We start from the raw sequence: 24,221 nt of genomic DNA, 5'->3' as shown, positions 1-24,221 counted from the left end.
CTAAGCTTCAGTGTCTTTGTTAGAAGCGCTGGACAAGAATTTAGAGTTTTGGGGTGTCCTCTTGAGCGATGGGTTCTCGCCTCCTTTCAGAAGGGGTAGAGCAGTGTTCCTCAAGGGTGGCAACTTTATGAAGGGTGGACTTCAACTCCCAGAATTGGGAAGGCTGGCTGGGGAATTCTGGGAGTTGAAGTCCACCCTTCATAAAGTTGCCACCCTTGAGGAACACTGGGGTAGAGGCGTCAGAAACAAGTTTGTCTCCCCAGGAGTGAGAACCCGCAAGACGGGCTCATGGCTGAAAAGATTCCTGGTCCCAAGTCCCAGGTTCCCCGCTTTGCCAGCCTCAACCCCTCTTCAAGGCTGCTGGGTGGGCCACCCTGCAAGGAACAACACGGGCCTGGCCCCCTCTGGTAACGGGGCCTCCAGAGGCTCCCCAATGTTTCTGGGACCTCAAGAGCTCCACCATCGAGGTTCTTGTGGTGGAGCCAACTGGCACCGGGGCCCCTGCTGCCAACGAGGGCAGACTGGTACCGGTGATGCAGCGTCCTCAGCAGTTCTGGGTTGGGATTGGCCGTGCAGAAAATAGGGTTTTGGTTCTCCTGGGTCTTTGCCAAGGCCTTGGCATGGTGGTTTTCTCCCCTGAGGGGGTGCAGCTGTGGCTCTCTGAATTCCCAACGAGGATATTCCAAAGGGCAGTGACACTACCCAGCTCTCCACAATATGGTCATTAGACTAATCCATAAACTAAGCTAAATCCTGCCCTCTCCCCCCATTATGGAATGAATAGCAGAACTGCTTGTTTTGAGGCATCAGTAGGATTTGTAACCTTGCCCTCCCCCATAGGTTTTATAAAATGGTTTTTGAGGCACTCCTAAAACCATTTTATTGTGGGGGTGGTGCCTTCAAGCCGTTTCTGGTGACTGCAGAGACAAATCCATAGTTTCTTTGACAAGATTTCAGAAGGGTTTTGCCCTTGCCACCTCCTTCCTAGGGCTGAGGGGGACTGGCCCAAGGCCACCCAGCTGGCTTCGCACCTGAAGTGGGACTAGAACCCAGTGTTTCCCAGTTTCTAGCCTGGTGCCTTCACCACTACGCTTTCATCACATCCTAGAAATATCTCCTCTATCCTGGCTGGGGTTTCTATTCTTCAACACCTGTCCCTTCTGCAAAGGGACAGCAACGTAGCAGACCAGGCGTGTCACAAACCGTACTGGGGACCATCCCTGCCTCAGTATGGATTCTGCCACCCTCTAGCAAGCCACCTGCTTCATACTTTCATCCTGGAAAATAGGTTGGTGGGCAAATGCAAAACACATCATCTTTGCTCCATGGCGGGAGGCACATTAAATACACGTCCATTCCGCTTGAAGACATTATCTGTAGCTCAGGGTTGAACTCTGGAGTCCTGGTGCTCTCTGAGCTTGGCGGTTTGCTTGCAGACATTTCATTACCCGACTAGATAACATCAACACTAGTGTGGGGCTTGCTCTCTGTGCAAAACCCACCCTCACTAGCACTGACGATGTTACCTAGTCGGGTAATGAAATGTCTGCAAGCAAACAAGCTCAGAGAGCCCCAAGGACTCCATACATGTCCATTATATAGACCCACTTTAAATTTCCACAGTTGAAGAGCAAACAGAGACAATGCCGCTGCCAGGGTCCACGTAACACCAGAAAGAGTTAAGATTAGAACACTGCTTCTCAACCTCAGCCACTTTTAAGACGTGTGGACTTCAACTCCCACGCTGGCTGGGGCATTCTGGGAGCTGAAACTCACACAAGTTGCCATGGTAGAGAAACACAGACTAGAAGGCTAACTGCCCGACTACAACGGTGCCGACGTATCTCGAACTCGGCACTCAACCCCCTCCTAGCTCTCACAATGGGGATCTGTTTGTTTTGCAAACCATAGGCAACTTTAACATTCTCTAAGCAGAAGCAAGGAAACATAACAATGACAGCTAAGCCATCTGAGTAACAACAGTCGTCCATCGGGCACATCATTCTAAAAGCTAAATTCCTGACCCACTCAAATCAGAGCCATTTTCCCCGTGTATAGAACAGCCTCTGCTTTTCTGTACCCAAAACAGCAGCAAACAGAACGCACAACCCGCTGTTGTTTTTTCCAAAAACATCTTTATTTTTTTTTCCACCCTTATAACATTCTGCTTCTTCCTCTGTACCCACCCCCCCAACCTGAACTTTTTTCCTCTTTTTTTTTCCCTCTTTTTTTTTTTTTTAAGCCATTCTCCCGCATGGAAATCTGGTTCCCAACACCCACCAAACCCTCCAGGGAGTCCTTTCCCCTGCCCCTGGTCTCTACAGCTTCAGGTTTCGGTGTATTTCTTCAGGCTAAAAAATAAAGGAACCTGTGAAGATAAAGACACTCAAACAAGGCATATAACATACCCCTAGGGAGACATGGAGGAGAACAGGAGGAGCAGAGCACCTATGACCTGAATGGTGAGCAAGAGCAGGAATGAAGGCGGGGTAACCATTTTTAACAGGAATCACCCCAGCCTTATTTTAGAATGATGCTTCGGGTGCAGAAGAGCATTAGGGGAAAGGGCCAAAGAGATGATCGAGAAGAAGTGCAGGCTCAGGGAAGGATCCCTCTGCAACCCCTAATCAGAACAGGATGAGGCATTTGAGGCTACCCCAAGCAGAAACAAACATGGAGTGGAAATGTCTGGAAATGGTACCGATGAAGCCGTGAATGCCAGCTTCTTCCCGGCTAATCCATTTGGGTCGGGGTAGGGGAGGGCAGGGCAGGGCAGGGCAGGGCAGGGCAGGGCAAAGAGAGAGCAAAGAAAGCGGAAGAAACCAAGCACAGAGATGCGCACACACACAAACACAATGGAGCAAGGGTGCAGAAGAAAAACAAAACGATCACAGAACCCGGGAGGGGCGGGACGCCCTCCCAGACCTCCCCATAACTGCCCCCTCATAAAAACACAGAGGAAGAATAGCCCAGTATTCCCAGATCTGCAAATGGAAGGGAAGGGTGGAGAGGGCAACTTTCAACAATACTACCAGGCGTTTAACAACAGCTTGCCCCCCCACAGTTTTATTTTGCCCCCCTCCCATATACGTCAACCCTCTTTCTCTGCACAGCATTAGAAACATTCTCCTCCCACCAACAGTATTTTTTTTCCATCATGGTAACAATCTTCATTTTTTTTCCTTTTTTTTTTTTCCTCCTTCCTAAAACAACCACTTTTTTTGTTTTTAGTAAGGGGAATACCATGAGGTCGCTCTGGCCCGGCCCCTGTGAAGAGAAGAAGGAAACAGGTTAATGAAAGAGGTATGGAAAAAAAGCATGTTTAAAAACCCAAAGCTACAGAAGGGGCCGAGTTGGTGAAATCCTCAGCTCAGAAAAACTGGGTCTGGAGCCTCAGCATTTCCAAACAGGGTAGCTGCAGTCTTTTACAACCTCAGTCCCTAAGAGTTCTCCACATTTTTTCTTGCTTTGGGCTCCCACACTCTGAAGGTAACTTTAAAACTTACTCAACTTTTCATTCAAGAACAACCTGATGACTGAACTCAAAACACAGTGTTTTGACTTTCAGAAGTTTCTGAAATTCGACCGAGGAAGTTTATTAGTACATGGCAATGAAATGCTAAACTCGATCCACTTGGGTTCTTTGCTTTTTCGAGGCCTAAATCCAAACAGCCTCTACAACAGCCAATGCTCCATGAGATATAAAGATTCTCTCTCATGGGACTGTTGTTTAATCTCCTTCAGACTCTCTTCTTCCCAAAATCAACTACTCTGGCTATCAGGACCCCTTTCTCATCCCTGTCAGCCTAGAGATGCCAGATACTGTAAGCCTGGCATTGCTACTCTATCCTAGTAGGCCCATTCTCTAGCCATCTACAAGGCTGAACCTCACCCACCGTGGATCAACCTGCTTCCCCTCCCCTAATATGCCGACCCCTTTGCGTCAGACCTGTAAGCACGCCCTCGGGGCGGCCTGCTGCTGAAGCCACTGTAGAAACGGGCCCGGGAACTGCTGTAACCAGATCCTCTCCCTCGGTACCGGGTCCGGGGGAAGCCTCGGTCTGTGGTGCTGATCCCAGGGCGATTGGTCCGTTTAGGAATCACCTAAAGGTAAAAATAATCTTGCAGGTCAGTCTTGGGGAAAAGGCAGACCGTTCATATGCTGAGCGACGATGCCTAACCTGTGTGCTCGTGCACTAGCAAAAGGGGAAACCTCACCATAACGAAGGGTCTTCATCTTCAGCGCTGGAATTATCCCGAAGGGAAAAGATCCAAAACAGAAACCTCACCTTCTCACTGCTTAGGTCAGTGTTACCTCAATCTTGGCCCCCTGAAGATGTGTGGACTTCAACAATGCTGGCTGGGGAATTCTGGGAGTTGAAGTCCACACATCTTCAAGGGGCCAAGATTGAGAAACTGGGTTAGGTGGTTCAATCCAAGGGTTGGCCTCAAAAGCTATGCTGGAGTCAGGCAGAGAGCAGGGAGGGGTCTGAAAAGAGCATACGCACCTTGATCTGTCTCCCCCTGAAAAGGGATTCGTCTAATGCTAAGGACGTTCGTACCGACTCCTTGTCGGAAAATTCAATGTAGGCAAACCTTGAGAAAATGGCAGAAGAAGGACCAACGATTAGAAGGCAAGAGATCCGTGCTGCTTACCAGGACTCTCACTGATTCTATCGTACCAGCCCCCAAGCTCAAAGGCGGCTTTCGAGCTGAACGAAGACAAATGGTCACCCTGAAAAGTCCTTGATTCTCACTCACCCCTTGGGATGGCCTGTATACTTGTCACAGAGGATCGTCACACGGTTGACAGAGCCGCAGCCGTGGAAGTGGGCTTCCAGCTCTTCCGCAGTTGCCCCATAATCTACCTGAAATGGAGGACAGATCCAGTAAGGAGACAGGGCTGCTGTTTTTGTCCTCGCTTGAAGAAAGTGGTGGTGGGGACTCACATTTCCTACATATATAGATCTGGCGTCGGCTTCCATCTTTTCTTCTAAAGACATGATGACTGGGCCAGCTAGGGAGAGAGCGGCAGAAGCAGCTGAAATAATGTGGAAGGAAGAATTTTCCAGCCTACCGGTACTCAGGAACAGCCCTAGCTAAAGGGTGAGTGTTAGCTGATGCAAAATATCCTGGCTTTGAAGGCAGCAGTTCTACCTAACATCCAAGGCAACAACAACCGAATGCCTTTCCTCTGTTTCGGGGCCCTCATTTCCTAGTCAGTTGGGATTTTAGCAAGTACAAACAAGAATGTTTGACTCCTATTCTGGACAGTATGTGTTTCTACTTTACTGGAAATAACCAAGGACATGATAGTCACGCAGTCAGCCAGTCCTTCCTGTGTTCCAAGTGGGCAAAGTGTCCTCTAGCACCATCTCACCAGGCCAAGGAACAAAGAAAATCTAGCTTCTGTAGAGACTTGTGCGTGTGTGTATATGCACAAACACACACACTCATAGATATATACAGGATGTACCAAAAGTCAGGCCCCATAGAGAATTCATTTTATAAATTATATTAAATATTTGAATGGATTCCATTTTCTTCTACACGCTCTGTCCGATGCATGACCTTTGAACATTTCTAAGTACAATAACATTTTCTCAGAAAAAAAAATTAAAACATATGGTGATTGGCCTATAGGCCTGACTCTTGATATACCCTGTACAGTTTTTATTAATTACAGCACTTGCCAGACTGAGAAGAAAACTGAAATTCAGAAAGCAGGAGATTTCTGGGAAGAGCTCACCATTGCCAGGTGGAGGGCTCATATTCATTTGCTTCTCAACTTCGTTTTGCAACTCTTTCAACTTCTCTGCTTCTTCCTCCATCTCTCGAACTCTGGCTTTAATGGCTTCCAGCTCCTGGGGAGGGAAAGATAACCAGGCACGAGCAGAAAGCAAGTTAGAAAATGTTCCAGTAGTTTTGGGGTTGTGCCTATCCAAAGGCTGCTTCTCAAGAAACCACCCATTTTACAAATGGTCAAAACTATCATTTTACAACTACTACCAAATAGGATCCAATCATGGATAATATGCCATCCCAAATTGCTCCGCACCCATTTGCCTCCTTCTGATTCTTTCCTCTCAGACCCCATTTCTCCTTGTTTTCAGATCAATCAGACGCCCCATCTGAGTTGTGCCTATAACCCTTACCTTGCGCACAACAATAACCCCAAGAAGCGTCCTTTCACTTCAAAGGGCGCAGGCACCCTGCCTCAATTTTTTTTTTATCCCATACAAATGCTCTGCTCCATCTAGGCTGCCCACAATCCATCTTCCTCCATTGTTCCAGATTACGGAAGACCCCTTAGCCTTTAAAGAAGCTGGCCGATGTCTTTTCACCAACCAGACTGGCAAAAGTAGGGGAACGCTCCATCCTCTACTAATGTTCTTTGTTTCCCTGCTGGCTGTAGAGGAAAGCAACTCACAATGGAGGCTCTTTTTCCCCACCGCGAAAAAGGCTCTTAAATCCAAAACTGCACTACCGTAATGCTCTTTGGCATATAGGCTTCTGCTTACGGGCATTTCCTGAGCGGCCACGCGTCTCCCAGACCCCCATCCATCCCGGATCTGCCTTGGCTTCCCTCCGGAGAAGATCCCACCATTTTAAATTCTCTGCTCTCCCCCCCCCCGCCCCGGATTTTTCACTATCCCGATTTTTAAATCGCATCTTCCCTCCCGAGAAGCCAGGCGACTTTCCCACTCCTTTTTTCAACATCCCCCAAAATTATTTTTGTTCCTCCCAATTGCACTTCGCTATCCTTCCGGGATCTTTTGCTCTTAAATAACACGACTCTATCCAAAAAAAATAAAATAAAATAAAATAAAGCCTTGAATCTCTTTTTATTGTTCTCTGGCTCCTCCGGGAAGAGGAGTCGAACAAGAGGCAAATTCCTAGCGGTGCGGATGAGCCCCGTTCCCCGCCGCGGAGCTCCGCCATCCGTCCGTCCGTCCGTCCATCCCCGGGAGAAAACCCCCGAACCCACGCCCTGCGGGCCCCGTCCTGCCGCCTCCCCCGCCGGCCAGGAAAGGGAGATGCTCACCGGGTCCTCGATGGCGGAGTCGCCGGGGTCGCCCTCGCCCAGGCCGGCCTCCTCCTCCAGCTCCTCGGGGTGAGGGTGGTGGTGGGGGGCGCCCACGCCGGCCTGGCCGACCCGGGAGGGCAGCGAGGAGGAGGAGGAAGAGAGGGCGCCCCTCGGGCCGGCGCCTCTGCTCCCGCCGCCCGCGCCGCCGCCGCCGCCGCCCGCGCCCGCCGCCGCCTCCAGCAGCATCTCCTCCTCCTCCTCCTCCTCCTCCTCGCGGAGCCCCCCGCCCTGCTCCCCCCCGGGGCCGCTTCCCCCCAGCCCGTTCCCGTACTGGGACGAGGACGGAAGGCCCCCGCCCGGGCCCCCGCCCGGCTCCCCGTCGCCCCCCAAGGCCGCGACGGCGCCTCGCCCGCCGCCGCTCGTGCCCTTCACGGACGCCATAGACCCCGCCGCCGCCGCCACTACTAGCCGCCCGCCGCCGCCGCCGCCGCCGCGCTCGGATTGGCTACCCGCTCGCGCCTGCTCCTATTGGCTCGCTCCGCGGTCGGCGGCCCCTCGGCCATTGGTCCGGAGGCGGCCCTCTTCCTCGCGCCCTCATCCTGGCCCCTCGTTGGCGGAGGCCGGATGTCAATCAAGAGGCGTCCGTCGGCGATTGGGAGGGAGAAGGAGAGCCCCCCTCCAAAATGGCCTTCGGGAACGTGGATTGGAGCGAAGGGCTTCCTGGCACCGCCCCCAACCGTGCCCGTCGCTGATTGGGTACGTGGGAAAAGCTTCCACCCTAGTTTGCTCTGGCGTGGAGCTGAATGGAAGAGGCCTCTGTCAGTCTGTTAGGAAAGTGGAAAGGATTGATCGGCGCATAGAAGGAGGAGAATGAAAGGTGGTGGTTAGGCAGGAAGGTGGACTTTGCCCGCCTTTTCCTCGCCCGTCTTAATCTTCAATCAATTGGACTTCGATACGTGATTGGTTGCTAAGCAGATTTTTTTTTTAAATGGTTGGCCCCTCGTTTATTGGCTGAAACGAAATCTGTCAATCATATCCGCTGATCTTTTCATTGGGCACCGTAGCCTGCCCTGAGCCAATCAGCCAAACAATCCCATGTAAATCTTCGCCGACGGTTTACTCCACAGTGTTGGGTAGAACGACATTCCTCTTATTCTATTCTAATTGGTCGATAATTTTTTTGTCCTGCCCTTTTCCACAACACGGTTGGAAGCCGAAATTTCTGATTGGCTCCTGAAGGAAAGAACGTTTAACGGCTCTTTTGCCCCCCCAACCCACGTGTAAGCCAAAGGGCTACAGTCTTAATAGCGCCCCCAGCACAACTTCCGGTTCCCTTTTCATGAGGAAATAAAAGATTCGCTTCTCTAGGCCAAAAGATTCCTTCTTTGGTTGACCCCTGGCGCCTTCTGTTAACCTAGCAATTGTGATCTACAAACCATGGCTTATGATTTAACATGGGTGAACTCAGCCATCATGGCTTAGTCAACAAACTGTGGCCTAGAAACTCAAGCACCCCGAGTGGCGTGGCGCTGAAGGAACCTATTTCCCTGAATTTGGGAGAGAAAAACTTTTTTACCTGTTGCAAAAATGGCTTTTTTGCCCCTACCCAACATACGAATCACAGATATTTCAGGCAAAGTAAAAAGAGTTTATTAAGGGTGGGGGGGGTCAAGTCTTTTTATAGGATACAGAAACAAATGATACATATATTTGGTATACGTGGTGCATTAGAAACCAAGTAATCAAACAATAAAAGACATTGATTACACATGAGAATCGAACAATAGAAAACATTGATTCCAGATAAACAAGCGGCGAATTTACCGCAGCCGGGTTTGTATCCTTTTTAAAACTTGCAAGTGTATTCAAGGACTTTTCAGAATATGCTCTCTATTGTTGAATTGCTGAAAAGGCTAGTTTTTGCACAAGTAAAAAAAAAAGAAATGGTTTGGGCTAAAAGGAAAACGTGGTTTCCTGAACTTCAAAAGGAGGCACGGATGCCATGCTAAAATGCTAATATTGCCTTTATTAAAAAGCGAATAAGCCTAAAATTCCAGGTAACAAAACCACGATCAAGCAAGCCATGCTTTGGCGCAATTGTTACCTGGAATTTTAGGCTTCGTTATTAGCATTTTAAAAAGGTGAGATTAGCATTTCTAACATGGCAATCTAGGCCTCTTTTCTAACTTTAGGAAAGCCTGTTTTTCTTTTGGGCCAAGGCCATTTCTTTTGGTATATTTGAGAACTTGCCTTTTCAGCAACTAAACAATAGACAGAGTATTCTGAAAGTCCTTGAATACATTTTGTATGAACCTGTTTGCTGCTTTCGTGAGATTTCAGCCCAGGGAGGCTTTAGGCCTCCAACTTAAGCAAATTTACATGAGTAAATAAACATGGGAGTTGAAAATATGTATTTTGCTGCTTTTGCATACGAAGTTTGGGTGCCTCTAGGCAAGGATTCACACACCTTATAATTGTGTCGTGTATATCCACACACATATCACATAATTGTGATCTTCAGGCCTTTATTGTGTAATCATGAGCGCTCCTAACTTCTTTTTGTACCCAAATTCAGGCTTCCGACAGTTACTACTGATGGCAGCAGAATTGGAGTCAATTGATAGAGTTAGAGTCAGACTGGGATCATAAATTATTGAACTTGCACCCCTCAACAGAACAAGCCAACAAGCTCGGTGGTTAAGTTTGCAAAAGAGTTGAAACAGGAAGATATTGATCAGGTGTGAAGTTAGCTAGCAGAAGAACAAGAGCAGAGATGTAGAGGTGTATTCAGATAAAGCCTAAAACAGTGTTGTCCAAACTTGGCCACTTTAAGATGAGTGGACTTCAACTCCCAGATTTCCCCAGCCAACAGGGGAATTCTGGGAGTTGAAGTCCACACATATTCAAGTGGCCAAGGCTGAGAAACACTGCTCCAAAGTCTGCAGTCTCAATCCAAACTCAGATGGGTTCATGTAACATCACACAAACCATGATGATCTGATTCACACAACAGGTTTAGATAATGACTGAGTGCCCTGAACCAGAAACTACCCAACCCCATTTGAGCTGAGTCAAATATGTCTTGTGAATCCACCATCTGTCTTGCTTGGGTATCTCACATTCTCTAGATCGACTTGTCGCGAATGCAATTGAGGGTCTACAGACCCTACAGAAAAGCAATATTGAAAACCCAGGCTTGATAGGACTATAGGTAGATAGGCCTTGCTTAAGAGAGAAGAGGCCCTGGGTTCAAATGCCAGACCTTTTAAAATTGAGAATGTGTGCACATGCAGATCTGTGCGCTCCATTACACGTGGGCCTGACAACCCAAGTTCAGTGATCTACTAGCTTAATCTTTAAGCAAGTTAGATGACCACTGTGATCAACCTAAGCCAAGAGTGGAGTTGTTACAAGAGAGAGTTCAATAGTTATAGATTGTAGAGTGGCCAAGGGGATCTGTGTATCTCTCCAGAGTTTAATGGACTGAACAAAATCACTGGATTCAGTTATCTTTCTGAAGTTGCCATGAACTTTCTCCTTCTGGTTTGAGGGCCCAGTCTTGGTGGACACAAGGCAGTTTGCCAATTTGCATAGGAGAGAAGAGTTTTTTTAACTGAGTAGCTCAACCCTTTTTATGCTGTGCCTGATGAAGAGCTCAGAGGATGTTCCAAAGATAAAGATGGAGAGTGCCCGGATTCATAATTCATGACTGGACAAATAAATCTTGATGATTCACATGTAAACAGATGCTCCTAGTTTATGACTCCACCAAGCCAAGCCAACGCCTCTTCTTGACATTGGGGATTATGGAAGTCTTTGGGACCCACAAAAGGATCTCTACTTTACCCCTCATCTCTACATATTTTTTGCCAACTTGGAGACCACCCATTCCAGTATCCCATTTCTGAGCTCCTGTTTCCAAATTGGTCAATGCCTCACTTCCCTTCCCTGATTGGTGTGAGGTTTTCTCCTTTCTGTCTCTGACAGTGCATTAACTCCATTTGATCTTCTGAATTATTCATCTCTGTGGAAACATTTCTGGGCACGGAAACCTTTTAAAGAGACATTTTGTCCCTGGCACTTGGGGCTCTTTTTCCAGAAATAATAAAGCTTTTAGGAATCTACTAGTAGAGACCTTTTTTCCCCACCCTCCCAAATCTCTCATTTTGGGTGTGATTATGGGATTTCTTGCAAGGCTCCTTGCTAGAGCATCGATCTGTCAGAAACTGGTTTTCAAGGAGCAGCGGTTAGAGTAATTTCTGAGTCACCTTTGGCAGGACTGCACTCAATAAGCTAGTAAGCTTGCAAGCTATCAAGGAAAATACTTCTTTCCATGCACAGGACAGGCTTCGGAAGAGATATAAATGGAGTGAGCCAGAGAGAGAGGGCTGAGTGACAAATGGAAGGCAGAAACGAGTGATGGAGCCCTCGGGAAGAGCGAAAGAAGCCCCCCGTGGGATCAATAGACCAAAAGAAAGGGTGTCTGGAGGCTGAGCATCTGCAGACGGCAACAGTACAAAGTGGATGCTCAGCAGAAGTGGATAACCAAAAGGCAGAAGAAAGTCTCAGAGAGCCAGTGCGATAGAAGGGGCAGAGGCAGACAGATGGGATGTTCCCCGACGGACGGATCGTAATGCTCCCAAGCAACAGATCCTGTGCGGACAATCCCTCGTTTCCTCTTCTTTTTTTCCTAGAAAGGAACCAGACAGAAGACTCAGCGGGGGAACAGAGGATGCTGACGGGAGACAGCGGCATTTATCCCCCCGTGTGAATTCCAGTGAAAAGGCAGCGTGATCGTAGAGTCTCCAGACTCCTGGAAGTACAGCAAGAAGGCTCTAGAGGCAGGGATCGGAGGACATAAAGGGGTGCGAGGGGACCTCGGAGCTCCAGAGATTGGAAGACGGGCAAGAGGGCGAGAAAACGAGGGATAGGACAGTGATCCCAAGCACTGTGAGAGAAGGGAGAGTCCCCAAGGTAGGGGAGAAAAAGGACCGTACACCCTGAAGGTAACCGGGACTGAAAGATCATAGTCGACTTGGACGGTACAACTGAGCTGGGCCTGGGGGGGTCAGCAACTTTGCCCCCATGGCCCATGCTCCACCTTCTCCTCTGACCCCCAGCAACATCCCCCGCAACCTAAGCTATATTGCAGGCCTGTACGAGAGGGCCTATTACCGCACGGCCCGTCCAAGCCTTGCGGAGGACTCAGGAACCGAAGGCTCCGAATCAGAGTCCGAGGGCAGGCCAAGGGGGAGGCCCCGGAGACGTCGCCACCTCTTCGGGGGACCGAGAAAGAGGGGAAGGCGCCGGACTCGCTCTGCCCCTGCTCAGGGCAGGAGCAGAGGGGCATCGCGCAGCCGGAGTCCTGGGACCCGCAAGAGAGTACGCTTCGCCGACTCGCTGGGCCTGGAGCTCATCAGCGTGCGGCAGTTCTGGCCCAACGACCTCCCACAGGTGCCGGAGCGGGTCCAGACCCAGCTGAGGCGTGACTCGCTCAGCCACTTTGCGCCATGTCTGCCATTCTGCCCGCCGTTGAAGGTAACAGGGTTGGCCCTGCCTAGGAGCATCTCGGGGTGGGTTTGGGTGCACCTTAAAGAAAAATTAGAGCCATGCAATCCATTCTGAGTTTTCTTCTCCCCGGCAAATGAGAAGAACAGGGTGTTCGTTCCCTCGAGAAAAACAAGGATCGTTTTCTAACCAGTTTTGGGGTTGTCAAAAATGCCTGCAACAGAAATGGCGCTGCCTCCATTGGCCACATGGCGGGGCTGTTGTAAGCCTGCTATAGGAAGATAACAGCTTGAAAAGGGTGAATGAACATGTGGCTGGCCCCTCCAGACCTAGAGTTTGCTCCCCAATCTTGAGTCAGCAAAAGATTGATAATAATCTTACAGGGGTGTCCATGGCAGATGGTCAGAAAAATCAAGATGGTAGCTACAGTGATGTGGTTGAAGCTCTGCCCCAATTTGTATGTGCATTACAACTTCAACTGCACCACCGTCTTCACCTTTTTGACCGTACCTTGCAGATACCCCTGTAAAATCTTACAGGTTAAGTTTACCGGTGTCGGAGTAATCTTTAATTAACGTAGAACAGAAGGTAGGCTGCAAAAATCTAGCCATCCACGAGATGGCTGCAGTTCTCTGTATCTCTTTGTTCGTCCTGGTTTTTGCAGCCCCGGCGCGGTGGCCTTGCCAGCGGGGGCCAGGCTAGTCCGTGAGAGAGACAACAACAGTCATGTGAAAAGGGCTAGCAAATTTAAACCTGCTGAATAACACACAATCCAGAAGTTTCAGCTGAGTCAGGAGCCTTACCCTGCGGACGCAACGTCCATTTCTTCTAAGGAAGACAAATGTCATTCGTCAACACATCAACATTTCAGCATTGCAAGCCCGGCCTTGAATTGTTGCAAAAGATCTGTGAGTCAGGAAGAAGAGCAAAGCCACGGGAAGCATTTTCTAGGAATACGTGAAGAACGTTTAAAGGCTTTACGGATTCGGAGGCCATACAGACGAGGATCAGCAATAATCAGTAAAGATGCTAGCAGCCACAGGTCTGGGTTTAGCCACTGAACATTTTCTCTGTTGATTTTTAGCTCCGCTTTGGAATCTGGGGATCTGTTGAGACTGTTGATGGTAGGGACCAATCTCTTTCGGCTCCTAACACCCCGGAGATCTTCCCGGGTCTTCAGCTGCTCTGGCTAAAGACAGAAAGCAAGAAGCTGTATCAGTCCTGCTGGGCTTTGAGGATGGTTGTCCTATCAAACTAGCTTAAAAATGCCCCTTTCTCTGCCCCAAGTGAGGCTCCCAGGTCCTGAAAACCTGCCCCAAACAGAAATATGCCATTCATTTCTTTACTCCAGCCGATGCCAGGGAAGAAGACTGGCCGTCACGTTCTCTCTTTCTCGGGCTCCATCTTCTCCCTTCCTTCTCTCCCTCTGCCGATTGGACGCCTCTGAGCTCCTCCATCCTCCCTTCGTTCCCCACCTTGTCCCCCCTTTTTATCTCTCCTGACTCCTTCTCCTCTCCTTTTCTTTCTTGCATCATTTCCAGACCTTTCTTCGTCCTCTTACCGACAAATGTGCCAGAAGGCATGGGTCTTGTCGGGTGGGCTTCGACCCCATTGCGCTTCCTGCTCAAGCGTAGGCTGATTCCCATTATTCCAGCTTTCCCCCTTACATCTATATCCTCTTATGGTCCCCATCACCTCATTCCATCTCAATCCTTTTCCGCTACGCTCCCTCCTGACTTCTCCTCTTTCCTTGCAGCCCCCTTTGGTTCTTCCAGTTTCCCTCGTTCTATACTTCCTAGACAGGATATTGATAATTTGTTTTTTTCCCCCTTTGCTTTGCACTCCCTTCCTTTTCCTTCCATCTCTCATTTAATACTTATTTTCATTATTTTACCCCTTGCTATGTTTTCCCTTCCTGTCCAATGTGTCCACAAGGCCACTAAAAGATCTTCTCCTCCACGGCTTCCTTATCTTTCTGTATTGTTTTTTTTTTCCCCTCAACCCAATTGCCCTCCAGTCCAGTGGTTCTTAAATTCTTTGACCCAATTACCCTATCCTGGTTTCCAATAATGCTATTACCCCTCAAAATAAACAGACTCTTTTTTACACAAGTGTCTCAGCAGCAGCCGCAGCCCCGAAAGGATCCTCGACTCACAAATGAGCGATTGCAAATGGCTCCGTTACCCCCAGAATGTGCCCCAAGGACCCCCAGTTTAAGAACCACTGCTCTAATCCTGGGGACAAGGCTTTGATCACATGCTTGTGGCCACCATCTTGACTTTTTTGACCCTCCCCTGCACACACCCTGCCTCTCATATTGCAACAAAGCTCCAGCTCCTCCATTTCTTAATCCTCACGTTCTCTTCTTTGACCTCCTCAGGAACCTTTGAACCTGCAGACTCGCCTGCTGGAACCAACGTTCCCAGATCCTCTGAGCATGGCTGATTTCCTTCCCCGCCTCCTGGCCCAGTGCGTGCTGCTGGAGGGAGTCCGGGCCGAGGGATCCTGCATTTCCGGCACTATCCGTGTGCTCAACCTGGCCTACGAGAAAAGGGTCTCTGTGCGATACACCTGGGACTTTTGGGCCACGGAGCATGAAGCTCGAGCGTCCTACGCCGCCCCTGCAGGGCGGGACCGGGACCACGCCGACCGCTTTGCCTTCCGCCTGCCGCTGCCAGTCCCGCTATCCGCAGGCGTCGTGCTCGAGTTTGCCCTCTGCTACCTGGTAGGGGGGAAGGAGTTCTGGGACAACAACCAGGGGCGTAACTACTCTCTGCGGCCACCTCCTTGCGTGGCGGAGGAAGACGAACCCGCCAGCCCCATTCAAGATTGCTGTGAGACGGGCTGGATACACTTTCTGTAGGCAAAGCCCCATCTCCAGGAGAGAAGAAAAGATGGGGAGACTTGCTCGAACTCAAGTCTGATGGTAACGTTTGAACATCGAGTTTGAAAGCAGAAGGCTTGGTTGCTACATGCACAGGGGCACCCAGGCACCCGCACACCCGCCCAGCAGGATTGGCTCAGACAATCTGGATTCGCTCCCCATTCCCCAGCATGCCCTTCTCTAAGCCAAAATCCGCTGCCTGTAGCTTTCTCGATCCCCAACAGGCCCTTCACACAACCTCTGACGTGAGGCCATCACCTGGAAACGTTGCAAAGATGCTCCCCCTCTTTCTCAAGACTTGCTGACTTGCTTGCAGCCAAAATCCAGCCCGCCATGTGGATGTTGAGTGCGAAAGTCACCCCACGGGGTCTCTTCCATGTTAGAAAAGATCGAGGGCAGAGATGTCTGCAGGGAAAGGGTCACAATGCTTTCAGACCTTGCAGACAACCGAGATCCAGGGAATCGGTCCTTGGTCCCAACAGGGACAAGGGCTTGAAAGAGGCTCTAGTAACTTTATGGTAAACTAGATCTAATTCCACTCTCCCTTCCTATAACCGAACATTCATACCCTGGACCTTTTGGGGAGGGGGCCACTGTTGGATCGAAGCACAAGAGAATAGCCCTCCTGGCTTTTTGCAAAGGCACAGCTTGTACATTGCTAAGCAATTGATGGTCGCATTGAAGTTTAGCAGACATTTGTCTTCCGGACCCCTCTGTGTGTGAACGAGAAGTTTGAAACAGAAGACAGCGATTGACATCTGAGTGGATGAAGGACAGGCATTTTCTTCATTTTCTGTTTTCCTTGCCCCATTTCAAGGGACTCATTTGCACATGCTGTTTCCCCCCCTTTTTGCATGAACGCGTAGGAAACCTGGAATGTATGAGCGCTTCCATTTGCATCCTGTTTTGCATCTTCTATGCTGGCTGGTTAAAGAAAGTCACCCTTGTTATTCCGGGTGGGGTTTTTCTTATTTTCGCCCAGGCATTGTGGTCCATGTTCAATGTGATGTTTTTTTAGACACAGAAAAAGTCCCCCAATGCTATTGCAGAACTGGCAGGCTGTCATTTAGCATAGCTTCCAGATCGGGGCATTTGTGGGAGGAAAAAGAACAAGCATTTCAATCTGTTCTATGCTTCACGGATGCATGGCTGGCTGGGGAATTCTGGGAGTTGAAGTCCACTCATCTTAAAGTTGCCAAGGTTAAGAAACACTGGTGTAGAACTTAAAAAGTTAGGACAGGGCCCCTTCACTTGGGGGGGTGGCAGTATTTGGAATCCTAGGAATGGGCACTCCCACCAAATGAAAGCCAAAGCGTCATCAATTTTGTATTTTCTTAAAATGCTTCCAATTCAGCGCAGGTCCTATTCAAAGAAACTCACCGAATCTACCAGGGTGAAGGCTGAAGGCTTGGTAAGAATCATCAGCCTCTATCTGCATCCCCTCGCTGGTGGCAGTAGGTAATTTTTGTGGCTTCAGATTTAACGGTTTGGTCTCTGCAAGTGGCAGCAGCTTGCCTGGGCTCAGAGTTGGGTTAGGACTAGGATGGGAGACCACTAGGAGATCCTCAGGCATGAGGTTAGTCTGAAAAGTTGGAAAAAATATCCCAGGGAAAGGCAAACAGCCAACTGCTTCCAGATTGTTGCCAAGAAAATGACGTAGACTATCCATGAAGTCACCAGGGTTAAGTTCCATTCTTTCCTTAATGGTTTTATTGTCTTCCTCTCCTTTTAGAGTCGTATTAATTAATTGATGTGGTTAAATTGCTGCATGTATATGATTCCTGCTGTCTGCTGAGTGAAGTTCTGGACTTTGGCTCCAAGTTCATGTCCTCAGGAACACAAACTTGTCTACGGGGGTGTCTGGGGGGGTCAAAAAAGTCAAGATGGTGGGTACAAGCATGGGATTAAAGTACGTAAAAAGGGATAGGGGCCCAATTGCATGGTTCTGACTGCCATCTTGACTTTTTTGACCCACGCCCACAGATACCCCTGACTGTATATAACCTCTGCCTGGCTGGAAACCCCTGGAGATGTGTTCAAAGACACAAGACAGAACCAGTTTGCCTCATCTTTTGGAGGATCTCGCTGTTTCCCCACCATGGTCCAACCCGCAGAAAAACCCCAATTCCTGAACAGGCCCTGAGTAATTATCAGGCTGTATAAAAGTGGTGACCAGCCCAACCATTGGATTATTTTTGTGTGTCTGGGTGAGCAGTGAATTTAAGACAGAGATTGGGATTGATCTGTTATGTTTTTCGTGTTTCCTAGATAACAAGGAAAGTTCAATTCATTCATTCATTCATTCATTCATTCATGTTAATAAGTGAACAAGGAAGGGAAAAATGAATAATCTCTCAAACTAAAGAAATAAACATGGAAGGAAAACTCAGAGATTTCTCAGAGCGCTGAATTCACATTTCATACACATACAATGAACTTTTGGGCATAAAGATCTGCAGTTCTTCGAATCAAGGGGATCCTGGCAGAACCTGGAAGAGAACTGGGATTTCAAGAGAATCGTGTTTTCCCACAGAACCGGTGGCACCTCCGTTTTCTTGCCCGGGAGCTCCTGCATCGCCCCCCACCCGCCCCAGGAGGCCGCCTGCTGGGAGGTCTTGGCTTGCCAGGCACAGCAGGGTTGTTGTTGCCCTCTTGGGCAAGGAGGTTAATCCAGAGGCTTCACTGGAGGGAAAAGTGTGTGTTTATCAGTGCGAGAGGGGCAACTGTGGAGCAGAGGATAAGAAAAGAGGAAGCAAAGGATGCTGCTGCTGCTGCTGCTGCTGCTGCTGGATGGATGGATGGATGGATGGATGGAAGGAAGGAAGATAGAAAAGAGGGAGGGAGAGAGGGAGGAGAAAGGAGAGGGTATTAATGAACCTGATTACCCCCGACCCTCCTTGCAGAAAAAAGATAAAATTGAGAAAAGATCGGGCTCCCATTGTTGCTGCCACCAAGAGATCGTCCGGATTTGGGGAGGGAGAAGCAGGCCTGATCCCCCCACCTCCCCATCCCGCGCGCGCCGGGCCTGCCCCGCTCGCCCCCTCCGCCCTCCCGCGCCCCTCCAGCCACCCTCCCTTCTCCCCTCCTCCTCCCTGAGAAAGGAGGGGGATCGACCCAGCGTCACCCCTCCCCCGCCCCAAAAGACGGCCGCAGAGTCCCCGCTTCCCCCGGTAACTCCGTCCGCGTTAGAGCAACTTTTCTTCTTGGCAAAATCTTTCCGTCCAGAAGTGAGTAGCAGCAGCGGCGGCGGCGGCGGCGGCGGGGGGGGGGGGGGTTTCGTGTCTGCGCCCGCTTTTCCCAACTCTTCCAACTGAACCCCCCCCCCCATTTAACTCAGGGAAGTATGGCGAATTTTTCGGAGGGGTCTTTTCCCACGTGGCCAATCCATTCTTCTGGTGGGGGGGGCTCTCTCTCTCTCTCTCTCTTTGTCCCAGTCCTCCCGCTATTTTGTTTGCAGAATTTGGGGCGGGGGGTGTAACCTAACATCAGATGAATAATCCCCCTCCCCCAAAATCCGGGCTTAGAAAAGGCCAGGTGTGGAAAGGAAAGGGGGAAGAGAGAAACGAAAGCGGGGGGGGGGGGGGGGAGAGGAAAAGAAAGGAAAGTTTTAAAGAAAGAGACAAGGTGAAAAAGTGAATCACAGAGGCTTCCGATGGCTAAAATATGTATTTTATTGCACAGGGTTACAGTACACCATCATGCGCCTCTTTACAGTGTTACAAGATTCTTTTGTTGATAACAGGGCTGATTGGCCCCCATTTGGAAAATCTTTCCTCCCCAGGCCAGAGACCCATTTAGAATGAAAGGGAGACCCACGCACCCACCCACTCTCTGTTCTAGAAGGAAAGGGATGTTTAAAAAGACTCTTTTTGCATGCAATAAAGCAGGGTTTTCCAACCTGGCCAACTCTAAGATGGGTGGACTTCAACTCCCAGAATCCCCCAGCCAGCCATGCTGGCTGGGGGATTCTGGGAGTTGAAGTCCACCCATCTTAGAGTTGACCTGGTTGGGAAACCCTGCCACAGAGAGGAAAATCCTCCAGTTAGCAAAAGGGTGACTTTTTCCTGGTGCCATGGATGATTTTTTTAAAGGGCATCCCTGTGCCAGCAGGAGAGTAGAAGCCTTTGCAGCTGGCTAAATTTGGCAGCCTTTGCAACCGAGCGGCATTCGGTACCCACTCTGGTTTGTTTTCCCTCCACTTCCAGGTGCCTCTGGAAGCCATGCCCTGGTGCGCGGCTTTGCTTTTCGTGGCAGCCGGGTGGGCAGTGGGCGCCCCTGCTATGAGGTGCAATAAAGCACTTTGTGCCAGTGACGTCAGTAAGTGTTTGCTACAGGTGAGGCGCTGCGAAGGCCACGCCAGGGCCGTGATCTCGGCGTGGATGTTTAAGATTTGGGAAACAGATGAGTAATAATTATTCTTCGTTGGTGAACTTGCTACCTCTGTACTGGAAGTGACAGGGCTCCGAACACACACGAGGCAGAGAAAATGCAGTATTTCCTGTCAATAGCATGGGGTGAGGTTGGGTCGGAGTATCATGCAGAGGGGCAGCGGGCAACCTCCTCTCCTGGAAAGAGAATCCCCACTCTCCAGCTTTTAATATTTCCCTATTTCCTGATCCGTATTAAGTGTTTCTGTATGACCCACAAGCACGTCAACCCATCCCCGAGAGAGTTTGGGGGTGACTGGGGCAGATCCCCTCTTTTCTAGAAACTGGATGCAAATTACAAGCAAGATGGCTTCAAGAGATCTTTGGGCATCGTGAATCCTAATAAATATCAGCAAAAGCTCTCAGGTTTTATGTTTACGGCAAAAAACAAAAAATCTTTCAGAGATTCTTAAACAACCCCAAATGTGACTTGCGGGTAGGTCTCGGTTAGCGCGGTTAATGAATCTCATGAAATCATTCGAATTTGCACTATTCGGACTGATATTTCTGTGGAAAATATGGCAATTCCTCCAGCTTGACAGAAACAGGCAATGAAAAATTTTAAACACCGTTTTCTATGTATATTAGTGATTAATATTAAAGGATAAAAAACATAATTTAAATTTACCATTAACAAACTGGCAGTGTTAAACTGTGCTGTTTTCCTTTGAATCTTCTTTTTCTTCATTTTGCACACACAAAGGTTAGCAGCATCTGAAACCCCAGCAATTGCACATGCGCTAGCCCCAGTTGTGCACGTTAGCCTTAACTGAATTTTGGGTCACATTAAATGTGACTGGTACCAATTTGCACAAAACCGAATATTGCATGATTCAAACCTGCACTAATCGCGACCTACCTGTATTTCAGTCTTCTTTTTTGTGACCCGTTTTTTGGGCACGAGTGATGCGCGCGCAGCAGCACGAATTCCTCTCGGAAGAAAGCTGCCGTTGCTGTAACCGACACCCCTGTGACCTCTCTCGGCAGGAAATGTGCCAGTGCAAAGCCAACCGTACCCGTTGCTGTGGGGAATGCGCTTTCTGCCTGGCCAAGCTCTGGGAGCCCTGCTGCGACTGTGTAGGTGAGGTTATTCCCCAGCTGGATGGAAAGGGCCGCCGAGACATCGACGAGGCGGGATGAAGGAATCGTGGGAATTCCTGCCATGTTTTCTCAGACTTCCACCCATCTTCCTGATGTGTTTGGATTTGCGAGCACCCTCAGGCTCAAAAAAACTGTCCTAGACCTGTAACGGTATGTGGGAAAGACCTTGGGAGATGGGGCAGAGAGACGCTGCCTAGGGAAGGGTCAGATAAGAGACAGCTTAGCCCGCAGGTGCATAGTGGGAGGGGCAAGGGGCTCAGAGGGACCCTCCCTGGTTTCTCGGCTATAAAGGAGACAGAGGGAGAACTGACTTTAAGATTGAGGTCAGCCTTACCAGGTAGTCCAGACAGAAAACATGACCAGATAAACCAATTCTACTTTATTGTAAAGCAACGTTAACAAAATCTTGCAAATCTCACAGTCAGTTCTCCCGCTGTCTCCTTTACAGCCCAAGAAACTAGGGAGGGTCCCATTCCCTTGGCAGCATCTCTTTGCCCCGTCTCCCAAAGTCTTTCCCACATACCATTACAAGACCTGAGGAAGCAAGAAGATACAAGTTTCCAGAAGTTTAGCTCTCTTTTAAACAGGGATTGGAGCAGGAAATGTGTTGTGATCCAAGGCCAATTATCTGCTTTGGGAACAGAGATTCTTAAATTTAATCCTGCGGCTCCAAGCAGGGGTGTCTCCAGTTAAAGCAGAAAAAGAGATGGCGAAGTCCTCCTCTTGTGACACCGCTGTGACACGGGGCTTGGGTAGGGTCATCACTGCACAGGCTTAGATGCTGTGAAAGCATATCAGTTCCTCACTTGCCAGCAAAAGACAGGCCAGCCTGTCCGGCTGGTTTGTTTTTTGCTGGCAATCGGCAATTGCCAGCTGAGAACAGACCAGCTGAGGTCTGCTGCTGCTGCTGCTGGCAAGGAATAATTCAAGTGACCTTTTTTCTTTGTTGTTTCCTTGTGGTTGTCCTTCACTTGATTTTTTTTTTTCAAATTCGGGGTATCAAGTTATGTCAGTTGACTTCCCTGGCTGTAATGCTGACTCAGAGGCTCTTGGATACAGTACCCATGTCTGCATTTATTATCAGTCTTTGAAAGAGCACGTTAAAAAATGTGGCTTTCCACAGGGTTCCTTAACCTCAGCAACTTGAAGATGGGTGGACTTCAGCTCCCAAATTCCCCAGCCAGCATGGCTTTGCAGAGAGTCCCCTTGCTAAACAAGGGAGAGGCTACACCTGGGTCTGTCCTAGGCCTAAAATGTTTCTGGCTCAGGGCTGGATTCTGACTTAAATTTTCCATCTCAAGGCCTGTGCGATGGCCGCATCTCGTCCGCTCCCCGCCCTGCCCAGCGAAGTTCCATGCACAACTTGGTGTCCCCGGTGCCCTCCCTTTTCCGGGCACTCCTGGCCCTCTCCAACAACCACCCTGCCCTGGGCTGGAGCATCGTTACTCTGCCACTAGAAGAGGAACTGCGGCAAAACCACGTGGAGACCGGACATCTTCTGCTGGGACCACATACAGGTATGCCCCGAGGGGCAGGGATCACCTCCGATTTCCCCCGGTCTAGGAGACAAGGAACCCTCCAGGAAGGAATCCATTCCAGTCTCTCCCAGTCAACAAACTTAGGGAAGAGGCATTTAAATTCCCCAGGACGTCCAGGATGGATCACAGTTCTGGGTTTGGCATCAGATATGGACAAAGGTGCCCTTGATGTACCTTCAAGGTGTGCAGAGTCCCGATCCTTAGCTTTATGTGCTCCTTGAAAGCTCTGCATCAACCCCCAGGCCACCCAAAAGTTGCAGTGTTTAATGCGCTCAAAGGGTGAAATTATGTTAAATAAGCAGGAGCAGTCATATTGAGTAGAACTAGCCTCCTTCAAGTCAAGTGAGCTTCTGATGGCTTCACAGCCATGGCCACTGACTTCTTTTCAACAGCATAAAAGTGATTTGCATTTTTTCCTCCTCCTGCAATTTTTTAAACATTTCCCATCTAACCAACAGCCTTGGGATTTCCTTGTAGTCTCCCTTCCAAGTACTTATTCTGGTCTAACCCTCCTTCCAAGCTCAGCCAAAGTGCTGTTTCCCACTGTACTTAATGTAGCCATATTTAAATTTCATTAGATCAGATTTTTGTCCTGGTTCCACCCATTTTTTGAAGCATGGCCCAGCATGCTATTCAATGTTGGCTTTCATTTTATGTTCTTTTTAAAAATTATAATAGTTTAATAACATTTTAAAATTTATTAAAATTAATTTATAATTTTTTAAATTATAAAATGCATTGGTCTGATTGATACCAAACTAATGTATAGCTAAATATAGATTCCCTTGAATCACTCTCAAGCCCTGAGACTTCCATTGATATGTCTGCGTAGAAGCAGCAACCTGGGATGTTTTCTCAACCTCCCTGTCTAGCTTTAAAACTGTAGGATCTCCTAGTGGTCTCCCATTCAAGTAGTAAAAAGGTCTACCTGCCCTTAGCTGATTCAGATGGCCAGGGCCATTAGGTGGTGCTACCTGCCATTTCTATGGTCCAACAAAAGCTTTAGATCAGTGTTCTCAAACTTGGCAACTTTAAGATGCGTGGACTTCAACTCCCAGAATTCCCCAGCCAGCAAGTTTGAGAAAACTGCTTTTGATTGTTAGATTTCTTTCAAGGTGACCTACATCTTATCATTTGCTGCCCTGTTATTTGCTATGATTGCTGTTATTAGTAATCTTGACATGATACTGTAGCACCTGCTCACAAATTCCCAAGGCCCTCTAAGGGGAATGGCTGAAGGATTGGCTGGGGGGCCTCCCTCTGCCGCTGCTCACCAGCATCAGCTGCTGCCTGTGGCCTCTGATCCACACTGCCCAATAGAAGAGGGGGATCGTGAAGGGGGGAAGAGGAATGCTTGCAAAAATGGGAGGTGGCAGCAGGGACACCAGCCAGCTGACAATGACAAACCTTTCTCCTTCTCATTGGCAGACTTGGCACTCCCAGACACCGACGCCGCCACCAAGGTCCCCAATGCTACAGTGCCAGCTTGCCAATCCATATACTTCAATGACTGTCTGTCCATGAGCCGGTGCCGCACAGCCTGCCAGTCGGTGGGAGCCTGGCGCTACCGCTGGTTCCACAGCGCCTGTTGCCAATGTCTGGGGCCTGACTGCCAGGGCTACGGAGGTGCCCATGCCAATTGCTCCAACTGCCGGGACTGAGCAGCTGGCTTCTCGCTCCCTGGCATGGGGCACCCCACCCACCTTCATTTTTCTACACAGCTGCCTGCAAACTGC

At 49.3% G+C, this 24,221-nt stretch overlaps 3 protein-coding genes across 3 annotated transcripts; 2 read left to right on the top strand and 1 right to left on the bottom strand.

The window, feature by feature from the left end:
- Positions 1-2,198: 2,198 nt before the first annotated feature.
- Positions 2,199-7,483, bottom strand: PABPN1 (poly(A) binding protein nuclear 1). The gene is made up of 7 exons (XM_007441145.4): positions 7,046-7,483; positions 5,750-5,864; positions 4,950-5,017; positions 4,762-4,868; positions 4,509-4,596; positions 3,950-4,104; positions 2,199-3,267 (listed from the first exon to the last, which is right to left on the bottom strand). Exons 1-7 carry the CDS (start codon positions 7,466-7,468, stop codon positions 3,228-3,230), a joined length of 996 nt encoding a protein of 331 aa, XP_007441207.2. The 5' UTR covers positions 7,469-7,483; the 3' UTR covers positions 2,199-3,227.
- A 4,629-nt stretch (positions 7,484-12,112) lies between these two features.
- On the top strand, positions 12,113-15,758 carry PPP1R3E (protein phosphatase 1 regulatory subunit 3E). Its single transcript, XM_007441148.4, has 2 exons — positions 12,113-12,565; positions 14,916-15,758. Exons 1-2 carry the CDS (start codon positions 12,113-12,115, stop codon positions 15,396-15,398), a joined length of 936 nt encoding a protein of 311 aa, XP_007441210.1. The 3' UTR covers positions 15,399-15,758.
- A 2,741-nt stretch (positions 15,759-18,499) lies between these two features.
- Positions 18,500-24,165, top strand: LOC103062014 (twisted gastrulation protein homolog 1-like). Its single transcript, XM_088142213.1, has 5 exons — positions 18,500-18,646; positions 19,625-19,753; positions 20,834-20,927; positions 22,249-22,464; positions 23,914-24,165. Exons 2-5 carry the CDS (start codon positions 19,640-19,642, stop codon positions 24,144-24,146), a joined length of 657 nt encoding a protein of 218 aa, XP_087998339.1. The 5' UTR covers positions 18,500-18,646; positions 19,625-19,639; the 3' UTR covers positions 24,147-24,165.
- Positions 24,166-24,221: the final 56 nt, after the last annotated feature.

This window comes from Python bivittatus, unplaced genomic scaffold (assembly GCF_059951505.1).
Source record: "Python bivittatus isolate LINGU-HERP-01145 unplaced genomic scaffold, Pbiv_v1 ctg000370_np1212, whole genome shotgun sequence".
Classification (NCBI taxonomy): domain Eukaryota; kingdom Metazoa; phylum Chordata; class Lepidosauria; order Squamata; family Pythonidae; genus Python; species Python bivittatus.
Note: the sequence above shows the minus strand (reverse complement) of the source record. Positions and strands in the feature narration are given on the sequence as shown.